General features: G+C 41.9%; 1 protein-coding gene across 2 annotated transcripts in view; it reads right to left on the bottom strand.

Moving 5' to 3' along the window:
* Nucleotides 1–271: 271 nt before the first annotated feature.
* Nucleotides 272–19,987, bottom strand: part of LOC137525816 (intelectin-1b-like) — a 96,514-nt gene continuing 76,798 nt past the window's right edge. For both annotated transcript variants that reach the window (XM_068247024.1, XM_068247025.1), the window contains 4 exons: nt 12,972–13,130; nt 9,084–9,204; nt 8,815–8,921; nt 272–518 (listed from right to left, as the gene is read on the bottom strand). In XM_068247024.1, the coding sequence (XP_068103125.1) occupies nt 366–518; nt 8,815–8,921; nt 9,084–9,204; nt 12,972–13,130 (540 nt within the window). In that variant the 3' untranslated portion in view covers nt 272–365. The remainder of the gene's footprint in view (nt 519–8,814; nt 8,922–9,083; nt 9,205–12,971; nt 13,131–19,987) is intronic.

Raw genomic sequence — 19,987 nt, 5'->3', positions numbered from 1 at the left:
CCGTACAATTTTCTCAGTGCTGGAAAATCGCGTCAAATACGATTTTCAAACTGGAATACAGTCAGTGAAAAAAGGTGCTCTCAGTTCTTCTGTTGCCTGCCTACTTATTTTGGGTGCATTATTTAAAGTCAAAGAGAAAAAGAAAAAAATCTGCTAACTACTACTATATGGCTAGATTACAATATTATAAATACTAAATACTAAAGATAGCCACTGATATATATATATATTTTTTTATATGGATGTTTCTTTTTTTCTTTTTTTTCCACTTCATGTTATTCATCAGTAAGAAATGGCTAGAAATAGAAATGCTTTGTTTTAGTCAAGCAAATATAGCGTAAAAGAATGCAAAAACTGTGGACAGGTCAGCGGTAAAACAACAACACTGCAGATTCTATCAATTCTTTGCTGCTGCTCCAGTCAGTGTGCGTTCCATAACCATTCCAGTCAAAGGAAGTAAAGTCTCCGCACTGTCTGGGATCTTCTTCAGCAAAATAGCCTCCTCCTCCAATGCAATGCTAGAAGGAAAGGAAATGGCAATTCAATTACATAATCCTTTAAAAAAAATTCCTATTGGTGACAACTCATCTATCTGTCCTGTCCCTCAGACCTGCTGCCTGGATAGCACCCTCGACTCAGCATTCTCCTTCACCCCCCCCCCCCCCCCCCCTTATCCAGAACATTTTCAGATCCTGCAACTTCAATATCCAAACATTGCCAGAATTTGGCCCTACTAACCTACTAATCCATGGACACCGCCAAACTCCTGGTCCATGCGCTGGTTATCTCCTGTCTGGATATACTGCTGAGCCCTACTTTCTGGACTACAATCCATTATGAATGCAGCTGCCAGGCATGCAAATGTATCCACTATACCTCTCCTTCGTACATCTTGGATCTCGTCCCCAACCCACTCTCTCCGCTCCTCCAACACTCAGCCTCACTTGCTCACTCGCATGGCTCCAGGATTTCTCCAGAGTAGCCACTACTATATTGAACCTCCCCCCCCATCAGGCTCAGCCCATTCAAGCAGGCTTAGCCACAATCTTCATTGCTCCAACCGCTTCCCTTGAAACTTCCTGTTATGAGAGGGGAGGTCTTATAGCTGATGTTACATTCTTATCATGAGCTAAAAACTCCCACCTCCTTATGTAGACACAAAAGGCACTATGCAATTCCGAAACTCGCCAGTTAAGTGCTGGCAAATTGTAAAAGCATGTGACTAGACCATCGCATGATTCAGTTAGTAAGACAACGTAGACCAGGAAAAAGTTGCATTTATTCACGTAGCAAGTTCTTTACCCTGTATGCAAATCTCCCTTTCATGCTGCTGGAGCTATGAAGATGCTTTCGCTGGGGCTCCAACGTTGATTATTAGAAATCAGCAACCTAAGTAACGTACACCCCCTGGCCATACATATAGAAGTACCCTTACTTAATTTAGCCAAAGCCTTAAAAAATTTGGACCTCGATATTTGGATACAAAAAGGAATAACTAAAGTAGCAGATATAATGACAGAAGATCAATTAAAACCCTTCGAAGAATTAGTATCAATATTTGATATCCCCAAGTCAGACAAACCAAAATATTTTAGAATTAGGAAATTCATTAATAAACATTCACCTATCAACATAACCGATCTACCTCAAATAAAGAGATTATTAGACCCACAAAACCATAAACAAAAAGGTATAGCAATATTCTATAAAACATTTTTACAACTCAAAGATGATGCTCCAAAATGGCAGTTGGAGAGATGGCAGGAATTATTCCATTTAGACATTGAACAAGAACAATGGGGGCGGGCCTATGGGTCTCTGAGAGGGTCAACAAAATGCGTACTCCATTATGAAAACTTTCTAAAAATTTTATGGCATTGGTATCTGACTCCTGAGAAGATCTCTAAGTTTGATGACAATACCTCTCCCTTGTGTTGGAGAAACTGTAATGGCACTGGGTCACTGTTACATATGTTTTGGTCATGCCCTAAAATCACTAGACTCTGGAAGGAAATTGAGGTATTTCTAAAACAACTTCCTGTTTTCTTGACTTCCATACCACCGGAAATGGCATTACTGCATATCAATACTATGGACCTTCCATTAGGCGAGAGATTTATTTTTAATCATCTCTGTGTAGTAACTAAAATAGCCATAGCCGAGAATTGGAAATCCCAATATATACCCACCTTAGAGGACATCTTGAGGAAAACTGATCTTAATATGAAAGCTGAAAGAACATGGGCAATTAAAAATTGTACTGTCAAGGCCTTTTGGAAAAAGGCATATTTGTGGCCTACTATATACAAAGAATCGAAACTACAAGAATTTTTAGTATAACTGAATAATAAGTGTAACAATATAACCCTCACATGGACTAATATTATGCAGCATAATCTCGTTATGTTTTATTAGTGATCAACCATAGATAGAACTGTAAGTTATGTTATCAAACCCGACCTAGACTCCGGATGGCGACTCTACTTATCGCTATATGGACCACTGCTTTACCCAAGCAATTCATGTAAGTAATGAGCACACAGATAGGAACCTATAATAAGCAATTAGTGTATTAGTTGAGTAGTGTAGAATAGTTAGGTAGTTTAGGATAGACAATATAATTTTAGTTCAATAAGATAGTTAAACAACAATTAACAAGATTTGGAACAGGGGCTAAGAGAGACATATATTAGCATAATAGAGATGTAAATTAGTCCACCTTTGACTTACAATCTTTGATCCATAGAAGTTTTGATTCAAAGCCTCCCTAGTTGATATATATCTTATCAATGCAACAGGTGACTTAATGGGGAAGCGTCCTTTGGGGTCTCAGTAGGGAGGATAGTATCCCCCATTCTCCAGAGGATGCTCCTTTGAACTTTTGACTTTGTGGTGATGTATATATATATATAATAATACACTAGGGATGGATCTAAAATAGGATCTGTATAACCATTACAGAGTCATTTAGAGGTGGTATATAGATATCCTTAAAATTTTTATAAAAAATTTCCCTTTCTCTCCCTTTTATATGTAAATTTTATAAGTTAAATTAATTTTGAGTGTTATATAATCATCCAGATAATTTGAGCATATTTCCTGTAATCTATGTAAAATTGTTTTTTTTTCAGCAATTTTGGTGTTTTTATAGCATTTTTAGCACTTTAGCGTTTTTACCGCGTTTCTGCGCGCTTTTGACGCGTTTGCGCGTTTGTGACGCGTTTGCACGTCTTTGACGCATTTAATTAGCTTATACGCGATAAATAGGTGTTTAGACGCATGTAACTTACACGTAGGGATCCATATGCGTAAAATTATGCGTATTTCATGCGTATTTTAAGCAGAATATTAATATAAATTAGTATATGCCAATAAGCACTAGCTTGAGAGCAAATAAAGTTGTTGAATACTATAATTAATGGTCAAGCCATTTAGGTAAATATCTGAGATTCTAAACTGGCTTTTTTAAATGATCTTCTAGCTCTGAAAGTTTAAGTCCACAGTGTTAAATATGCTCCTTCTACATTTAGTGTGGATTATTTATATGCTTTGTAATAATTTTATCTTTTTTTTGTACATCTCTTCTGATTGTTAAGAGTATTTTCCTTTCAATATTGTATTATGTTAACACTATAACAATGTTACTGTATAAATATGTCTGAAACATATGGTTTGTAAAAAATTTTAAAATTCCAATAAAAAACGATTGAAATCGATTATTAGAAATTAGAAGTGGAGGAGAGCGGCAGGGGCAGTAGTCCCGTTGGGTTTTGTGCATGCTGTAAGCTTCTTATTACCTCAAATTGTGTATTGCCCATAGTTTCTACTGTAAAGGTGGCCACTAAGGATACAATTTGCTGAACAATTGATTACAAACGATTCTTTGTATGAGCGATTGTAAATGATTGTTTGGGAGTCGGACCACTAATGGACAAAAATCTCCTAACCAGTCCAATCAGATTTATGAAATCTGAATTGTGGTTCGATCCCATCAATCTGATCAGATTGGTTAGGAAGTCTTTGTCCATTATTGGTCCCAAACGATCATTTACGATCGTTCATATGAAGAATCATTGGTAATCGATCAGCAAATTGTATCATTAGTGGCCACCTTATTGCAAGGCCCCTAATAAGAGATCAGTCTTCAGTAATAGACCTCAGCCACAGATCAGTCCCCAGTAAATTTACCAGAAATTTAGCTTAATCGTAATTAGCTGATTACGATCATCGCTGCCAAGAACACTTCAATTATGGGTCATCCTAATTGTTACCAAGGTAATTTATATATTGTTGCCATCTTACACAGCCCTTTACAGAGTACATTGTCATGTCACTGACTGTCTTCAAAGGAACTTACAATCTAATCCTACCATAGTCATAGTCTTATGTCCTACCATATTATTATTATGTATTTATATAGCACTGACATCTTCTGCAGCACTTTACAGAGTACATAGCTATGTTACTGACTGTCCTCAGAGGAGCTCACAATCTAATCCTACCATAGTCATAGCCTAATGTCCTACCATATTATTATGTATTTATACAGCACTGACATCTTCTGCAGCCCTTTACAGGGTACATTGTCATGTCACTGACTGTCCTCAGAGGAACTTACAATCTAATCCTACCAGAGTCATAGTCTTATGTCCTACCATATTATTATTATTATTATATTATTATTATTATGTATTTATATAGCACTGACATCTTCTGCAGCATTTTACAGAGTACATAGCCATGTCACTGACTGCCCCCAGAGGAGCTTACAATCTAATCCTACCAGAGTCATAGTCCAATGTTCTACCATATTATTATTATTTATTTATATAGCACTGCCATCTTCTGCACTTTACAGATCACATAACCATGTCACTGATGTCACTGACTGTCCTCAGAGGAGCTTACAATCTAATCCTACCATAGTCATAGTCCTATGTCCTACCATATTATTATTATTACGTATTTGTATAGCACTGACATCTTCTGCAGCACGTTACAGAGAGCATAGTCATATTACTGACGCAGAGGAGCTCTTATTCTAATACCTAACACCACTTTGTGGGTGAGAACACTGGCTAATGTGTATTTATAGCGGGAACACTTCCTACTTGCTTGTTTAAGGGTTACTTTACTCATATCTAGGGAGGAAACAAGGTCCACTGACTTTGGGTTGCACTTTCACTAGGATATTTTCATTGACCCTGCTCACTGCATGTTATGGGCATGACCACTGCCTTTTGTAGCCATGCCCACTTTTGCTGCAGTGCCCCGCCAATGTCCTTTTGGGGAGGGGGGGGCATCATAGGTCTGAGGTGCCTAGGGCAGCAGGAACTCTACATACAGCATCGCATGTGAATGAGACCTCGTGAGTGAAGGAAGGAGGCAGGAGGCAATTATAATAGCTGATGCCATTGCTCCTGCTGCAGCTATTGAATAGCAGCAGCTACTGTGCCAGCAACAGCCATCTTAGTTAGACTTTAATGTGACCTTTTCATGAGATTAGCATGTCGCAAGTAACCTTGTTCTACACAAGAGGTTCGAATTTGGCAATGTCAGGATTGCAGGAAAAGAATGGTAGGAAGATGGACTGAAGAGTGAGGGATGGCGATATATCTCAGATGCGATAATTGACTTGTGTCAGAGGATCTGGTGAGTTTCCAACTCTGGTTACAGAATTTTTATTTTTTTAATGTCTATCAGAAATGAGGGAGAGCACTGGATATAACCCTGGCCACAAGGTTTATAATTACAAGAAAATATACAGTGTCCAGGCTCATCGCCTCAAGTGAGGACACTTATAGAGAGCCCAAGGGGGGGGGGGGGGGGCTCGACAAATGAAAAAAAAAAAGGTAGGCTACCTGATATGGGGCTGAGCGGATCAGGTAACTGCAAAAACCGCCGCTCCCCGCTGCTCCTGTAAGCCGCACTGGCCCACTTTCATGACCTATAGGTCACAACACTGCAAGGAGAGACTGTGTGTCTCTCATAGTGTACAGCGAGGCGAGGGAGTGGCAGGGGGCATGGTAGGGACAGAGAGCTGCCCAATGGAAGCTCTGGAAAGCCTGTAGGAACGCCCCTGGTGGGTGTTTTGAACAGGGAATCCCTCTCCCTGTGTTTACCTCTGTCGCTAATCTCGGGGGGCTATAGCATGGCGGTGGGGTGGCAGTCAGAGAGCGGTGGTGTGGGGACACAGAGGCATGTCATGAGGTATCCCTACAACTAAGTTAACAGGCATGACCACTGCCTTTTGTAGCCATGCCCACTTTTGCTGCAGTGCCCCGCCAATGTCCTTTTGGGGGGGGGGGCATCATAGGTCTGAGGTGCCTAGGGCAGCAGGAACTCTACATACAGCATCGCATGTGAATGAGACCTCGTGAGTGATGGAAGGAGGCAGGAGGCAATTATAATAGCTGATGCCATTGCTCCTGCTGCAGCTATTGAATAGCAGCAGCTACTGTGCCAGCAACAGCCATCTTAGTTAGACTTTAATGTGACCTTTTCATGAGATTAGCATGTCGCAAGTAACCTTGTTCTACACAACAGGTCCGAATTTGGCAATGTCAGGATTGCAGGAAAGAATGGTAGGAAGATGGACTGAAGAGTGAGGGATGGCCATATATCTCAGATGCGATAATTGACTTGTGTCAGAGGATCTGGTGAGTTTCCAACTCTGGTTACAGAATTTTTATTTTTTTAATGTCTATCAGAAATGAGGGAGAGCACTGGATATAACCCTGGCCACTAGGTTTATAATTACAAGAAAATATACAGTGTGCAGGCTCATCGCCTCAAGTGAGGACACTTAAAGAGAGCCCAAGGGGGGGGGGGGGGAAGGGCTCGACAAATGAAAAAAAAAAGGTAGGCTACCTAATATGGGGCTGAGCGGATCAGGTAACTGCAAAAACTGCCGCTCCCCGCTGCTCCTGTAAGCCGCACTGGCCCGCTTTCATGACCTATAGGTCACAACACTGCAAGGAGAGACTGTGTGCCTCTCATAGTGTACAGCGAGGCGAGGGAGTGGCAGGGGGCATGGTAGGGACAGAGAGCTGCCCAATGGAAGCTCTGGAAAGCCTGTAGGAACACCCCTGGTGGGTGTTTTGAACAGGGAATCCCTCTCCCTGTGTTTACCTCTGTCGCTAATCTCGGGGGACTATAGCGTGGCGGTGGGGTGGCAGTCAGAGAGCGGTGGTGTGGGGACACAGAGGCATGTCATGAGGTATCCCTACAACTAAGTTAAAAGCTGGGGTCTTCAATACAAAACCATACATTCTCTTAAATAGTCAGTCACATACGCTGCAGAACTCCCCAGAGTTCAAATGTACAAACTCTGAGGAGTCTCTACACAGCATATGTGACTAAGCAAGAGAAGGTGTTCTTTTGTAACAAAGACCCTGACTTTTAACATAAGTGTAGGGATAGCAGTCAGGGCCGGGACAAGGTCCACCACCAACAGAGGCTGAGCTGCACAAGTGCGCCCCCCCCCCCCCCTGTTCCTATCAGCCACAACTATGTCACTGACATGGATCTGTGGCCTGTCACTCCCAGTTATTGTTCCTCTTTACATGTCAGTGTATATAGTGAGCTGCTCCATAGGACTGCATTAGGCATGCATACGGTAATCATCAGTAGTAAAGATCACTTGAAGTTTTTTTGTTGCTATGAGTTTTTAGGTAGGCAGGTATAGGTGCCCCCAGTATAGGTAGCCAGGTGTAGGTGCCCTCTGTATAGGTAGCCAGTTCTAAGTGCCCCCAGATTTCATTCAGACACTTCATATTCTTCTACATCTTCAAAACATACTAGTAAGTCCACTGGTTTTCCCCCAAACAATCCTATAGTGAAAATATTAGACTATAACTATGGTAGAAATTATACTGTGAGCTATTCTGGGGACAGTCAGTGACATGACTATGTACTCTATGAAGTGCTGCAGTAGATGTCAGTGCTATAGAAATACATAATAAAAATAATATGGTAAGACATTAGACTGTGACTAAGGTAGGAGTAGATTGTGAGCCCCTCTGAGGACAGTCAGAGACATGACTATGCACTCTGTAAAATACTGTAGAAGATGTCAGTGCTATATAAATATATAATAATAATAATAATATGGTAGGACAATAGACTGTGACTGCGGTAGGATTAGACTGTGAGCTTATCAGAGGATGTTCAGTGGCATACTATGTACTTTGTAAAGTGCTGGGAGTGATGAACGCGGCAAAACCCCTGGCGCAGTTCCCACAAGTGTATAACTGTGCCCCCATGTGTGCATATCGCCCTGCTGTGTATGTGCAGCCGACAGATGTCTCTCTAATTAGATTTGATCAGAGAGGGATTTGTCTCTTGGTTGAATATGCCCATCATCAATAGATGTATGGCTACTTTTATTCTAGTAGCAGCATTAGGACCCTCCAATGTCATTCCTGTAAGGCCAGGTCCTTATCAGTACTAGGAGTGGGGGGGGGGGGGGGGGGGTAGGGAGAAGTACAGAAGGCTTTACAGCCTGTCTCCCCTGACTTTTTAGAACACAGGTTCAGGATTTCAAAATTTGCCTCAGGCGGCAAAAAGTCTAGGGCCGGCCCTGGCCTCTGTGTCTCGGCCAGGCTCTGATAGCAGTGGTTTCTGGATGTTGTATTTGCAAGAGAGCGTTTGCATGCGAGTGTGCAAAGGGTTCATTGATTTTGCTGATGAGGACATTAGCTTGTAGGCCCCTTTTGATGAGAGTCATTGAAGTGGTTTCTGTAAAGTGCTGTGGTAAATGTGTCACTGCAATATAATCTATATATTAAATAATAAATTCAATGAATACATTACATGTTCTGAATGACAGTCTTCCAAAAGCCGTACTCCAGAGCACAGAGCCATTGAAGCGTTTTCTGAATTGAAGACACGGAACTGAACATATCCAGCTTTAGTTCGCCCTATGGAAGAAGAAAAGACAAAATCAAATACAGTAATAATTGGCAAAATGGTACGTTGCATACGTAGTAAACAAATATGGTAAGAGCATAAATAAATTACAGGAAATAATAGAAAAAAAGTATAGTGCCCGAAAGTGATAAATGAAAGTGAAAACAGGTTACCTCTTCCAATTGGTGAGTAATAGTTTGCTGTCGCTTCTGCGTTTCCAAAGTCATAAACAATCGGTATTGCAGGCCCATGGTCTTTTGGGCAACTGCCAGCATTGTAGACAACTGGGTACCTCTATAGATAAAAATGAGGTCTAAATTGTAATAAGGAAAATTATAATATAATTCAGCCCAAACATAGCCTCCAATAAGCTCATATTAAGTGTAATATATATATATATAAATCAGAGGGGCTTAATTTGAATCCTTGTGCAGATTGCTTGATACTCCTCCCTGTATTGCCTGATGAAGCGGGATTGAGCCTGCGAAACGCGTTGCAATTTTTTTTGGAGTTTCTAATAAATGTGTTTGACTGTCTAAATCGCAGTCGTTGTCGTGTCTGTTTGAGGGAGGTAAGCCCACCACTTCCTCCTTCATTTTTGCCAATTAAGTTGGTTTTTAACCAGTTCGCATTCAGTCGTTTTTCGCTTCATGCATCCGAACAATGTTCACCTCCCATTCATTAGCCTATAACTTTATTACTACTTATCACAATGAACTGATCTATATCTTGTTTTTTCCGCCACCAATTAGGCTTTCTTTGGGGGGTACATTTTACTAAGAGCCACTTTACTGTAAATGCATTTTAAAAGGAAGAATAAGAAGAAAACGGAAACAAATCATTATTTCTCACTTTTCGGCAATTATAGTTTTAAAATAATACATGCCTCCATAATTAAAACCCACGTATTGTATATGCCCATTTGTCCCGTTTATTACACCATTTAAATTATGTCCCTATCACAATGTATGGCGACAATATTTTATTTGGAAATAAAAGTGCATTTTTTCCGTTTTGCATTCATCACTATTTACAAGCTTATAATAAAAAAAAAAAAGAAATATTTCATCTTTACATAGATATTTAAAAAGTTTAGACCCTTAGGTAAATATTTGTGTTTTTTTTTTTTTTTTAATTGTAATGTTTTTTTTTTTTTTTAATTAAACATTTTATGTGGGTATTTTTGGGAGGGTGGGATTGAAATTGTATTTTTTTTGTAAATATATGTGTATTTTTATTTTTATTTAACATTTAGATGTAGTTTACTTTTTGGCCACAAGATGGCAGCCATGAGTTGTTTACAGTGACGTCACTCTAAGCGTACCACGTACGCTTAGAGCGACATAGGAGGCAGAAGAAGCGTAGCTTCCGAGAGAAGCTGTCGCTTTTTCTGCGGGGGAGAGGAATCAGTGATCGGGCACCGTTGCCCGATTCACTGATTCACTGGCTAACAAACCGCCGGCCGATCGCGCGCGTGCACGCGCGCGATCGGCCGCGTGGACGCGCAGGAGCGCACATGGCTTCCTGGACGTGAGTTTCACGTCCAGGAATGTGAAATAGTTAAGCTCATTTAATCTAATTTTATACTTTTGGCGCCTCTGTTCATTGTATACAATATCATATAGGAGACACACACAGTGATAATTGACAAGTGAAATTAAGTTTATTTCATTTACAGAAAGTGTGCAATAAATGTTTAAATATAATTAGGCAGGTGCATAAATTTGGGCCCTGTTGTCATTTTATTGATTACAAAACTTTTAGAACTAATTATTGGTACTCAAATTGGCTTAGAAAGCTAGAAAAATTTATTTACCTCACATAACTACCAGAATTGAGGCCAGTATCACACAAAACTCAAAAAAATGGGCTGGTCAAAATTATTGGCACCCTATCAAAATTGTGGGTAAATAAGATTGCTTCAAGCATGTGATGCTCCTTTAAACTCATCTGGGGCAGGTAACAGGTGTGGGCAATTTAAAAATCACACCTGAAAGCAGATAAAAAGGAGGGAAGTTCACGTCTTTGCATTGTGTGTCTGTGCGTGCCACACTAGGCATGGACAACAGAAAGAGGAGAAGAGAACTGTCTGAAGACTTAACCAATATTGCGTACTCAACTAGCAGCATCTAAAGCAGCATGACTACCCAAAATATCAGTGAACCTCCTCCATATTTGACTTTTGGGACCATGTTCTTTTCTTTGAAGGCTTCTTTTTGTTTTCTGAAAACAGTAAGGCCTGGTGCACACCAAAAACCGCTAGCAGATCCGCAAAATGCTAGCAGATTTTGAAACGCTTTTTCTTATTTTTCTGTAGCGTTTCAGCTAGCTTTTTGCGGTTTTGTGAAGCGTTTTTGGTGTAGTAGATTTCATGTATTGTTACAGTAAAGCTGTTACTGAACAGCTACTGTAACAAAAACGTCTGGCAAACCGCTCTGAACTGGCGTTTTTCAGAGCGGTTTGCGTTTTTCCTATACTTAACATTGAGGCAGAAACGCATCCAGAATCCAAAAAATGCCTCACCCCGGGAGTATGCGTTTCGGCAAAACGCCTCCCGCTCTGGTGTGAACCACCCCATTGAGATACATTGACCAAGCGGATCCGCACCCGCAAGTGGCTTCAGAAACGCTGAAAAAGCAGCTCGGTGTGCACCAGCCCTCAGAGGACATTCACCCAGAAGGATCGTGGCTTTCACAGGTAAGTTTTGACAAACATCAATCAAGCTTTTTTTATGTTTCTATTTGAGGAGTGGGGTCCTCCTGGGCCTCCTGCCATAGCATCCCTTTTCATTCTGATGATGGCAAATTGTGTGAGCTGACACTGTTGTACCCTGTGCCTGTAGGTCAGCTTGAATTTGTTTGGAAATTGATCAAAGTTCTTTATACCCTATATAAACAATTCTTCATTGTAACACATCATCACATGCTTGAAATGCAATTATTTCAAACAATTAAAAAAAAAAAAAGGTGCCAATACATTTGTCTAGGGGATTTTTGAGGATTTGTGTGGAATGTATCAGATTTTTTTTCCAGATTTGTGTTTTTCCAGTAGCAACAACAACAACAACAAAATAAATAAATAAACATGTCACCACCAAAGCATTTGTATTGCAACAATTTTGGTGGTGCGTTTGGGAGAAGTGGTGTGATTCCTTATATAAATACATGAGTCTAAGGCCCTGTTTACACTTAACCTCTTGAGGACTGCAGGGCTAAACCCCCCAAGTGACCAGGACATTTTTAGTAAAAAAGGCCACTGCAGCTTTAAGGCCGAGCTGCAGGGCCGCACAACATAGCACACAAGTAACCCCCCCTCCCCTTTTCTCCCCACTAACAGAGCTCTCTGTTGGTGGGGTCTGATCGCTCCCCCCATGTTTATTTTTTTTTTTATAAATATTTTTGTTCGTGTGTTTAAAAAAAAAACCCTGTTCCTTTAAAGCCCTTCCCTCCCTCCCTCCCTCCCTCCCCCCAGCCAATCACGGCGATCAGCTCTCATAGGCTTCACCCTATGAGAGCTGTTCGCTCTCTTGTCCCCCAGCGGGACAGCCGTGTCACACGGCCGTCCCCAGTGCAGCGCTGCTGCTGATCGCAGCGCTGCATCATATAAATAGACGGCGATCACGCCGTCTAACATTCTCCCGAACGGCAATAGACTGAAGCTCCACCCCCCAAGCAGGAGATGCGCGCGCAGCCTGCGCGCGATCTCCTGCAAAACAGAGCCCCAGGACTTTACGCCAATTGGCGTTAGGCGGTCCTGGGGCTGCCGCCGCGGCCACGCCCATCGGCAAGAGGTTAATCAGTTGCTCTCAGTTATAACTGAAAGGACAAATGATTTTCAAAGTAATGCCCATGTTTTCCTGTGGCACAGTTCACACTTAACACGTTTTAACTGAAATCTTTTTCACAATGAACTGCTATGGAGAAGAAAAAAAACGTGTACTAACTGATTAAGTGTAAACAGGGCCTTAGTATCCACCTCTGATGCACAGTATAGTGAGGGGACTGGAATACGCAAGTGCAGGCCTTGGAGAAATAGAATAAGATTGTCACACTTGTGATTACCTTGTACAAGTTGAAGAGGTTTCCCCCTGCAGCAGACAGGAAGCTAGTATTAGTGTGATATCTCAGGAGAGCCGCTTCCCTCCATCTGCGTACTGGTGTCTTGTTTGGCACGTGCCATATCGCCACATCTCCAGCTGTTATATCATAATATCCAGGATTCTGGTTAGGAAACAAATTTACATAAATAGGGTTAAAGGTTGTTTTATCTCAGAAAATAAAATCAGAGGCTTAGCTATTATAACTAAATAGGGATGTCCAAACACGTTCTCCGGCAAATGGTTCCCAGTGAACAATGACCTTTAGCCATTCGCTTTTAACCGTTCGTTTTTTTTTTGTCCACAATTTGTGTTCCCAATCCCATTTAACATTGAAGTCAAGGGCCGCCTACTTTACCGTTTAATAGCAAAGCCCCCATACATGCTAGAATCACTAAATTTGCATTTGTATGTTAACGAGAAAGTTTAAACCAGGATGGAATGTCAGTAGCTGTTACCTCTTTCCTTTGAGAAATCTTTACTTTTTCCTGAATATGATCATCAGGGACATCTGTATGGCTCATATTGTGATATTGAAACTCATCCCTCTGTGTGATGAATGGTCATGACAGTTTCCCTTCTGTGAACCTTATTACAGTGTGGAAAATAATGGCTTTTTCCAACTGCCAAGCAACCAGTATCTCCCTCTGTGCATATGTGTATCTTTTAAAAAACAACCTTTTAGACATTACTACCATAGTCATATGTCTATACATACAGTATATTGTGTAGTGTGTGCATCATAGTCTAGGGCCAATTTAGGGGGAAGGCAATTAACTCATCTGCATGTTTTTGGGAGGTGGGAGGAAACCGAAGTGCACAAACGAAAAACCCAGTAACAAAGATGATGGCTAGCAGGCTCATTGTGGAGCAAACAACATGAACAAGTTACATGGTGAATTGTAATGATCTGCTCAGCTGTCTGCACAGGCAGACAGCTGTTTGACAATTTTTTAGGTCTGAGCACTGCAGGTCTCTGGAAAAGAGACCTGTCTTCACTTTGCAAGTTTCAGAGTTGCTCTGCTGGTGAGGAATTTGCATACACTTGTCATGCAAATTGCTTAGCTGCTTCCCTTGATGACTTGCAGTATAAATACCTTTTGCTCCCAGAATTCCTGGCTGGTCATGATGGTTTGTTCCTGCTAACTCACCTGGAGTATCAGCCTTTGCTATTGTTTGCTAAGATTATCTTAGAGTAATTCCTTGGGACTGCACTAGGCATCCCTTCTAGCGTAGTCAGGTTGTATTATCTGTAGTGATGGGCCGAACCTCCGATTTTAGGTTCGCAAACCGGGTTCGCGAACTTCCGCGGAAGGTTCGGTTCGCGAAAAAGTTTGTGAACCGCAATAGACTTCAATGGGGAGGCAAACTTTGAACAATAGAAAAAATTATGCTGGCCACAAAAGTGATGGAAAAGATGTTTCAAGGGGGCTAACACCTGGAGGGGGGCATGGCGGAGTGGGATACACGCCAAAAGTCCCGGGGAAAAATCTGGATGTGACGCAAAACAGCGTTTTAAGGGCAGAAATCACATTGAATGCTAAATTGCAGGCCTAACGTGCTTTAAAACATCTTGCATGTGTATACGTCAATCAGGTAGTGTAATTAGAGTACTGCTTCACACTGACGCACCAAACTAACTGTGTAACGCACCGCAAGTTACCAGTTGTTTGTGTATCAGGCCATGCTGGACTACTGCGCAACATGGCGAGATTGCTCTTCCTCACTCAGTGATGTCAGGTAATGTGTGGCTTCCTTATCAACTTTCCATGGCATTGTTAAAAAGTTTACGTTTTGTTTTTAAATTACATTTTCTACTTGCTGTGTACTTGCTCAGTACCGCTACAATGATAATCCTATGGAGGCGGGCAAGTCTGCCATTGTGACCCCGAGTAATGGCCGGGGAATGAGGGTTTGAATCCGGTGTGGAGTCTGAGCAACGGCTACCACTACACATCCAAGGAGGGCAGCAGTCAGGCATGCACGCCCGCCCCGAGGTAGTGACCAAAAATAACAATACAGGAGGAGGACTTTCGAGGCCCTGCTGTGTATTTGAAATGAATGTACTTTAAATCCTTTAACGAGAACCAGTTATGGCGGGCAAAGATGACACCACATTCCTTTCACGAGAATCATATGGAGGCGGGCAAGTCTGCCATTTGTGACCCCGGGTAATGGCCGGTGAATGAGGGATGGAATCCGGTGTGGAGCCTGAGCAACGGCTACCACTACACACCCAAGGACGGCAGCAGGCAGGCATGCACGCCCGCCCGCCCCGAGGTACTAGTGACCAAAAATAACAATACAGGACTCAGGAGGACTTTTGAGGCCCTAATTGTAATGAATCAACTTTAAATCCTTTAATGGGAATCCGTTATGGAGGGCAAGTCTGCCATTGTCACCACGGGTAATGGGCGGGGAATGAAGGTTGGATTCCGGCCCGAAGTGGGAGCCTGCTGAGACCCATGCTGTACCTGCCCTGACCGTGCTTTGAAGACCAGGCATCTGTGGTCAGAGGTGAGTTCACTGAACACAAAAGGTAGCTATGTGCAGTGAGGTGAGTTCACTCAACCCAAAGGTAGTTATATATGCAGAGAGGTGAGTTCACTGAACACAAAAGGTAGGTATGTGCAATGAGGTGAGTTCACTCAACCCAAAGGTAGTTATATATGCAGTGAGGTGAGTTCACTGAACACAAAAGGTAGCTATATGCAGTGATCTGAGTTCACTCAACCCAAAGGTAGTTATATATGCAGTGAGGTGAGTTCACTGAACACAACAGGGAGTTAGATGCAGTCAGCTGAGTTCACTCAACACAAAGGTAGTTATATATGCAGTGAGGTGAGTTCACTGAACACAAAAGGTAGCTATGTGCAGTGAGGTGAGTTCACTCAACCCAAAGGTAGTTATATATGCAGTGAGGTGAGTTCACTGAACACAAAGGGTAGCTATATGCAGTGAGGTGAGTTCACTCAACACAAAAAAGGTAGTAATATGCAGAGAGGTGAGTTCACTGAACACAAAGGGTAACTATATGCAGTGAGGTGAGTTCACTCAACCCAAAGGTAGTTATATATGCAGTGAGGTGAGTTCACTGAACACAAAAGCTAGCTATATGCAGTGATCTGAGTTCACTCAACCCAAAGGTAGTTATATATGCAGTGAGGTGAGTTCACTGAACACAACAGGGAGTTAGATGCAGTCAGCTGAGTTCACTCAACACAAAGGTAGTTATATATGCAGTGAGGTGAGTTCACTGAACACAAAGGGTAACTATATGCAGTGAGGTGAGTTCACTCAACCCAAAGGTAGTTATATATGCAGTGAGGTGATCATTGTTATTTGCTGTGTCTTTCTTGCTACACTTGTGCCCCGTCTTACTCGGTCTTGTGTCACTATAGACAATCGCCACTCTTGTGATTGCGTTCCCACTTTGTTTCCGCTGTTGTGTGTTCACCGTCGCCGGGTGGCGACTAGCTTGGTGGACACACATACATTCTGTCTCTGTGCTCACTTTCTCTCTACAGGTGCATTGCACCAAAGCTGGGTTCTGTCGTTTTACACACTTGTGGAGGACTTCCGCAGTGTCAGCGCACATCTTGTGCGCTGACCACGGAGATAGTTCCACAATCGTTACATGAATATCAATAATTTCTTGATCTCTTTTCTCATTTTTAACTTCTCTTATTTGCAATGCATTGATTTATTTTCTTCCCCGCTACTATATTTTTGTAAAGTTCCTATTTAACCACTTCAGCCTACAGTGTCGTTTCACCTTATGCATCCGAACATCTTTCACCTCCATTTCATTCGCAAATAACTTTATCACTACTTATCACAATTAATTGATCTATATCTTGTTTTTTTCCGCCACCAATCAGGCTTTCTTGGGTGGTACATTTTGCTAAGAATTTTTTTTTTCTAAATGCATTTTAATGGGAATATTAAGAAAAAAATTGAAAAACATTTTTTCAGCCATTATAGCTTTAAAATAATACATGCTACCATGATTAGAACCCACGTATTTTATATGCCAATTATGTCCCTATAACAATGTATGGCATCAATATTTTATTTGGAAATAAAGGTGCATGATTTCAATTTGCGTCCATCACCATTTACGAACTTATAATTTAAAAAAAATTATAGTAATATACTCGCTTGACATGCATATTAAAAAAAGTTCAGACGCTTAGGTAACTATTTATGTTTTATTTTTATTGTAAATTTTTTTTTTATTAAAAATTTTATTTGGGGTTTTTCAGAGTGGGGAGGTAAGCAGGTAATTTTAAATGTAATTGATTGTGTATAATGTATGTAGATGTAGTTTTACTATTTGGTTTACAGGAACTGAAGGGGTGACGTGGGACATTGAAAAATCACGGCTTTTCAGAGAAAGTCGTCGGTTTTTCCAAGGGGTACATAGATCAATGAATGGGATCTGTATTCCCATTCATTGATCTCAGGGGCGCAAAAGGCGGCGGGAGCGCGCGGCGCCGCTGCAGCAGCAGTGCAGGCTATTTGGACGGATATATCCATCTAGATAGACCTACGTGGTTAAGAACAGTGGGCCAAAAGGGAAACTTATTTTTTCAAAAACACCTTGTAGTTTTTGAAAAAAAAGAATGTTATGGTTACAATAGGAAAAAAGTTTGTTTTAAATCCAGTTAAATTACAGATAATGTCAACCTATCAGTGGTGTAAATTTACATGTGTCAATAGAAAGAGCTATGAATTTCATGCTGGTGTTTCTAGTGGCACAGAAACCCTGGTGGAACCTGCAATGCTTTGGCCTGGAATTGCTGTACAGCCGCAATATTGTTGTATAAGGATCACTGGTAAAATTAGCTAGTGAAGTATGATCCGGTGTTAGTCGAGGAGAAGAAATGCAGACATCAAGCCAACCAGCGTTGATTCCAGTGATACCCTGAATGACTAACATGGTTTAGTGCAAGCTCGAAAGGTTAAAGAGAACCTGAACTGAAAATTAAAAATAAACATACACACATCATACTACTTACCTCCTGTGTAGTCTACTCATCAATCTCTTTCTCCTCTCCTGCGTCCAGTTTGTCCACTGTGATCAATGGAATTCTCTGCCCTCCATTTTAAAAATGACCATGACTCCATAACAGATTCCTAGTCAGCACACTGTTAACTGTAATATCGCTCACTTGAGCCATAGGAAAACATGGACATTACCTTGCACATTCAGTTGTAACTGACAGCAGCTGATATGTAACTGACAGCGACTGGTATATTTCAGCTCTGACAAAATATTGTCAGAACTGGAAGGGATCACTGTAAGAAGAAAATGGTGAGCCTCTGAGAGGAAATGACGGTGAGGCAAGTATGTAATATTCATTTGCAGCTACATCATGTGTTTATTTTAAATCATTTTACTCAGTTCAGGTTGCCTTTAAGTTTCTTCTTCAGGCATTATACAGAACATGGTCAGGAGGACCATAGAAGAGTAACATACAGAGACCTATACATGATTCTGTAGGCTCAATCTGACATGATGTCACACAGTTTTACCCCCTGTAAAAAGCCTTTACCATTACCATTCTTAGGGGAAGTTTTGAATTTGGGAAAGAACAGCAAACATTTGAATACAAGTTTAGGAAAATGTTTCAAACTCTAAACAAAGGCTTGAACATAAGACCTGGGTTCATGTATGAATCTTAACACCATTTGGCCTGTGTCCTTACAGACTGGCTGACTTTTTAGCAGGGGTGTTCCTAGGATTCTAAGAGATCTGGGGCACTTTTGGGCACTACAGCTGGAAAGTGGGTGTGGCCATGCACCAGGATGTGGGTGTGGTCATGGGTGGGGCCAAATTTACATGAATTTAACAGCGGTCTAAGTAGGTCTGCCCACCAAAATGTTGGATGAAGCCCTCCTCTCCATTAATACAAAACAAAAATGCACTACCTTCTAGTAGTGAACCCCTCCCACGGACCTCTCATTGAGGCACCACATCTCCCAGCATGCTCCCATAGAAGAACCACAGCTCCCTGCATGCCCCCATAAAGGCAATACAGCATCTAACATGGCATCACAACACCCAATATGCCCCCATGGAGGCACCATAGCACCCAGCCAGCATACCCACTATTGCTGGATGCTGTGGTGCCATGCTGGGTGCTGTGGGGCCTGCTGGGTACTGTGTGGTGCCATGTTGGGTGCTGTGGTGGCTCTACTCTGCCTGGGGGACATCCGGGGCACCACAGAATAGATCCGGGGCACGTGCCACTGTTCTTTGGGGCTAGCAACGCCCCTGCTTTTTAGCACCTTTACCTGTTGCTGCTCTCTGACCTCAGAGCTAAGTTGATTATTATTTGTTTTTACCAGTATTGACAGATGCTGCCAGGGTTCAATAGCTCTGAACACTGAGGAAATCTTTACATTTCAAAGGAGGTAAAACTGTGAGACATCATTGCAGATTGAGCCTACAGAATCATATATAAGTCTCTGTATGTTACATTCACTTTTCTATAGTTCTGATCCAGTCCTGCATATTGCCTGAAGGAGAAACTTAAAGGGAAGGTCCAAGCAAAATAAAAAAAATGAGTTACACTTACCTGGGGCTTCTACCAGCCCCATGCAGCCATCCTGTGCCCTCGTAGTCACTCACTGCTGCTCCAGTCCCCCGCTGGCAGCTTGCCGACCTCGGAGGTCGGCGGGCCGCATTGCGTACAATTTAACGCATTCCCACCAGTGCAGGAACATTAACACATACATTTTTGCGCGTTACTGGGTCAATGCGTACATTTTTAAGCATTGAACCAGTAATGCGTAAAAATGTATGTGTTGATGTTCCTGCACTAGCGGGAATGTGTAAAAATGTACGCAATGCGGCCCGCCGACCTCCGAGGTCGGCAAGCTGCCAGCGGGGGACTGGAGCAGCAGTGAGTGACTACGAGGGCACAGGATGGCTGCATGGGGCTGGTAGAAGCCCCAGGTAAGTGAAACTCATTT

This window comes from Hyperolius riggenbachi, chromosome 7 (genome assembly GCF_040937935.1).
Source record: "Hyperolius riggenbachi isolate aHypRig1 chromosome 7, aHypRig1.pri, whole genome shotgun sequence".
Classification (NCBI taxonomy): domain Eukaryota; kingdom Metazoa; phylum Chordata; class Amphibia; order Anura; family Hyperoliidae; genus Hyperolius; species Hyperolius riggenbachi.
The sequence above is the reverse complement of the archived record's forward strand: the minus strand, read 5'-3'. Positions and strand labels throughout refer to the sequence as shown.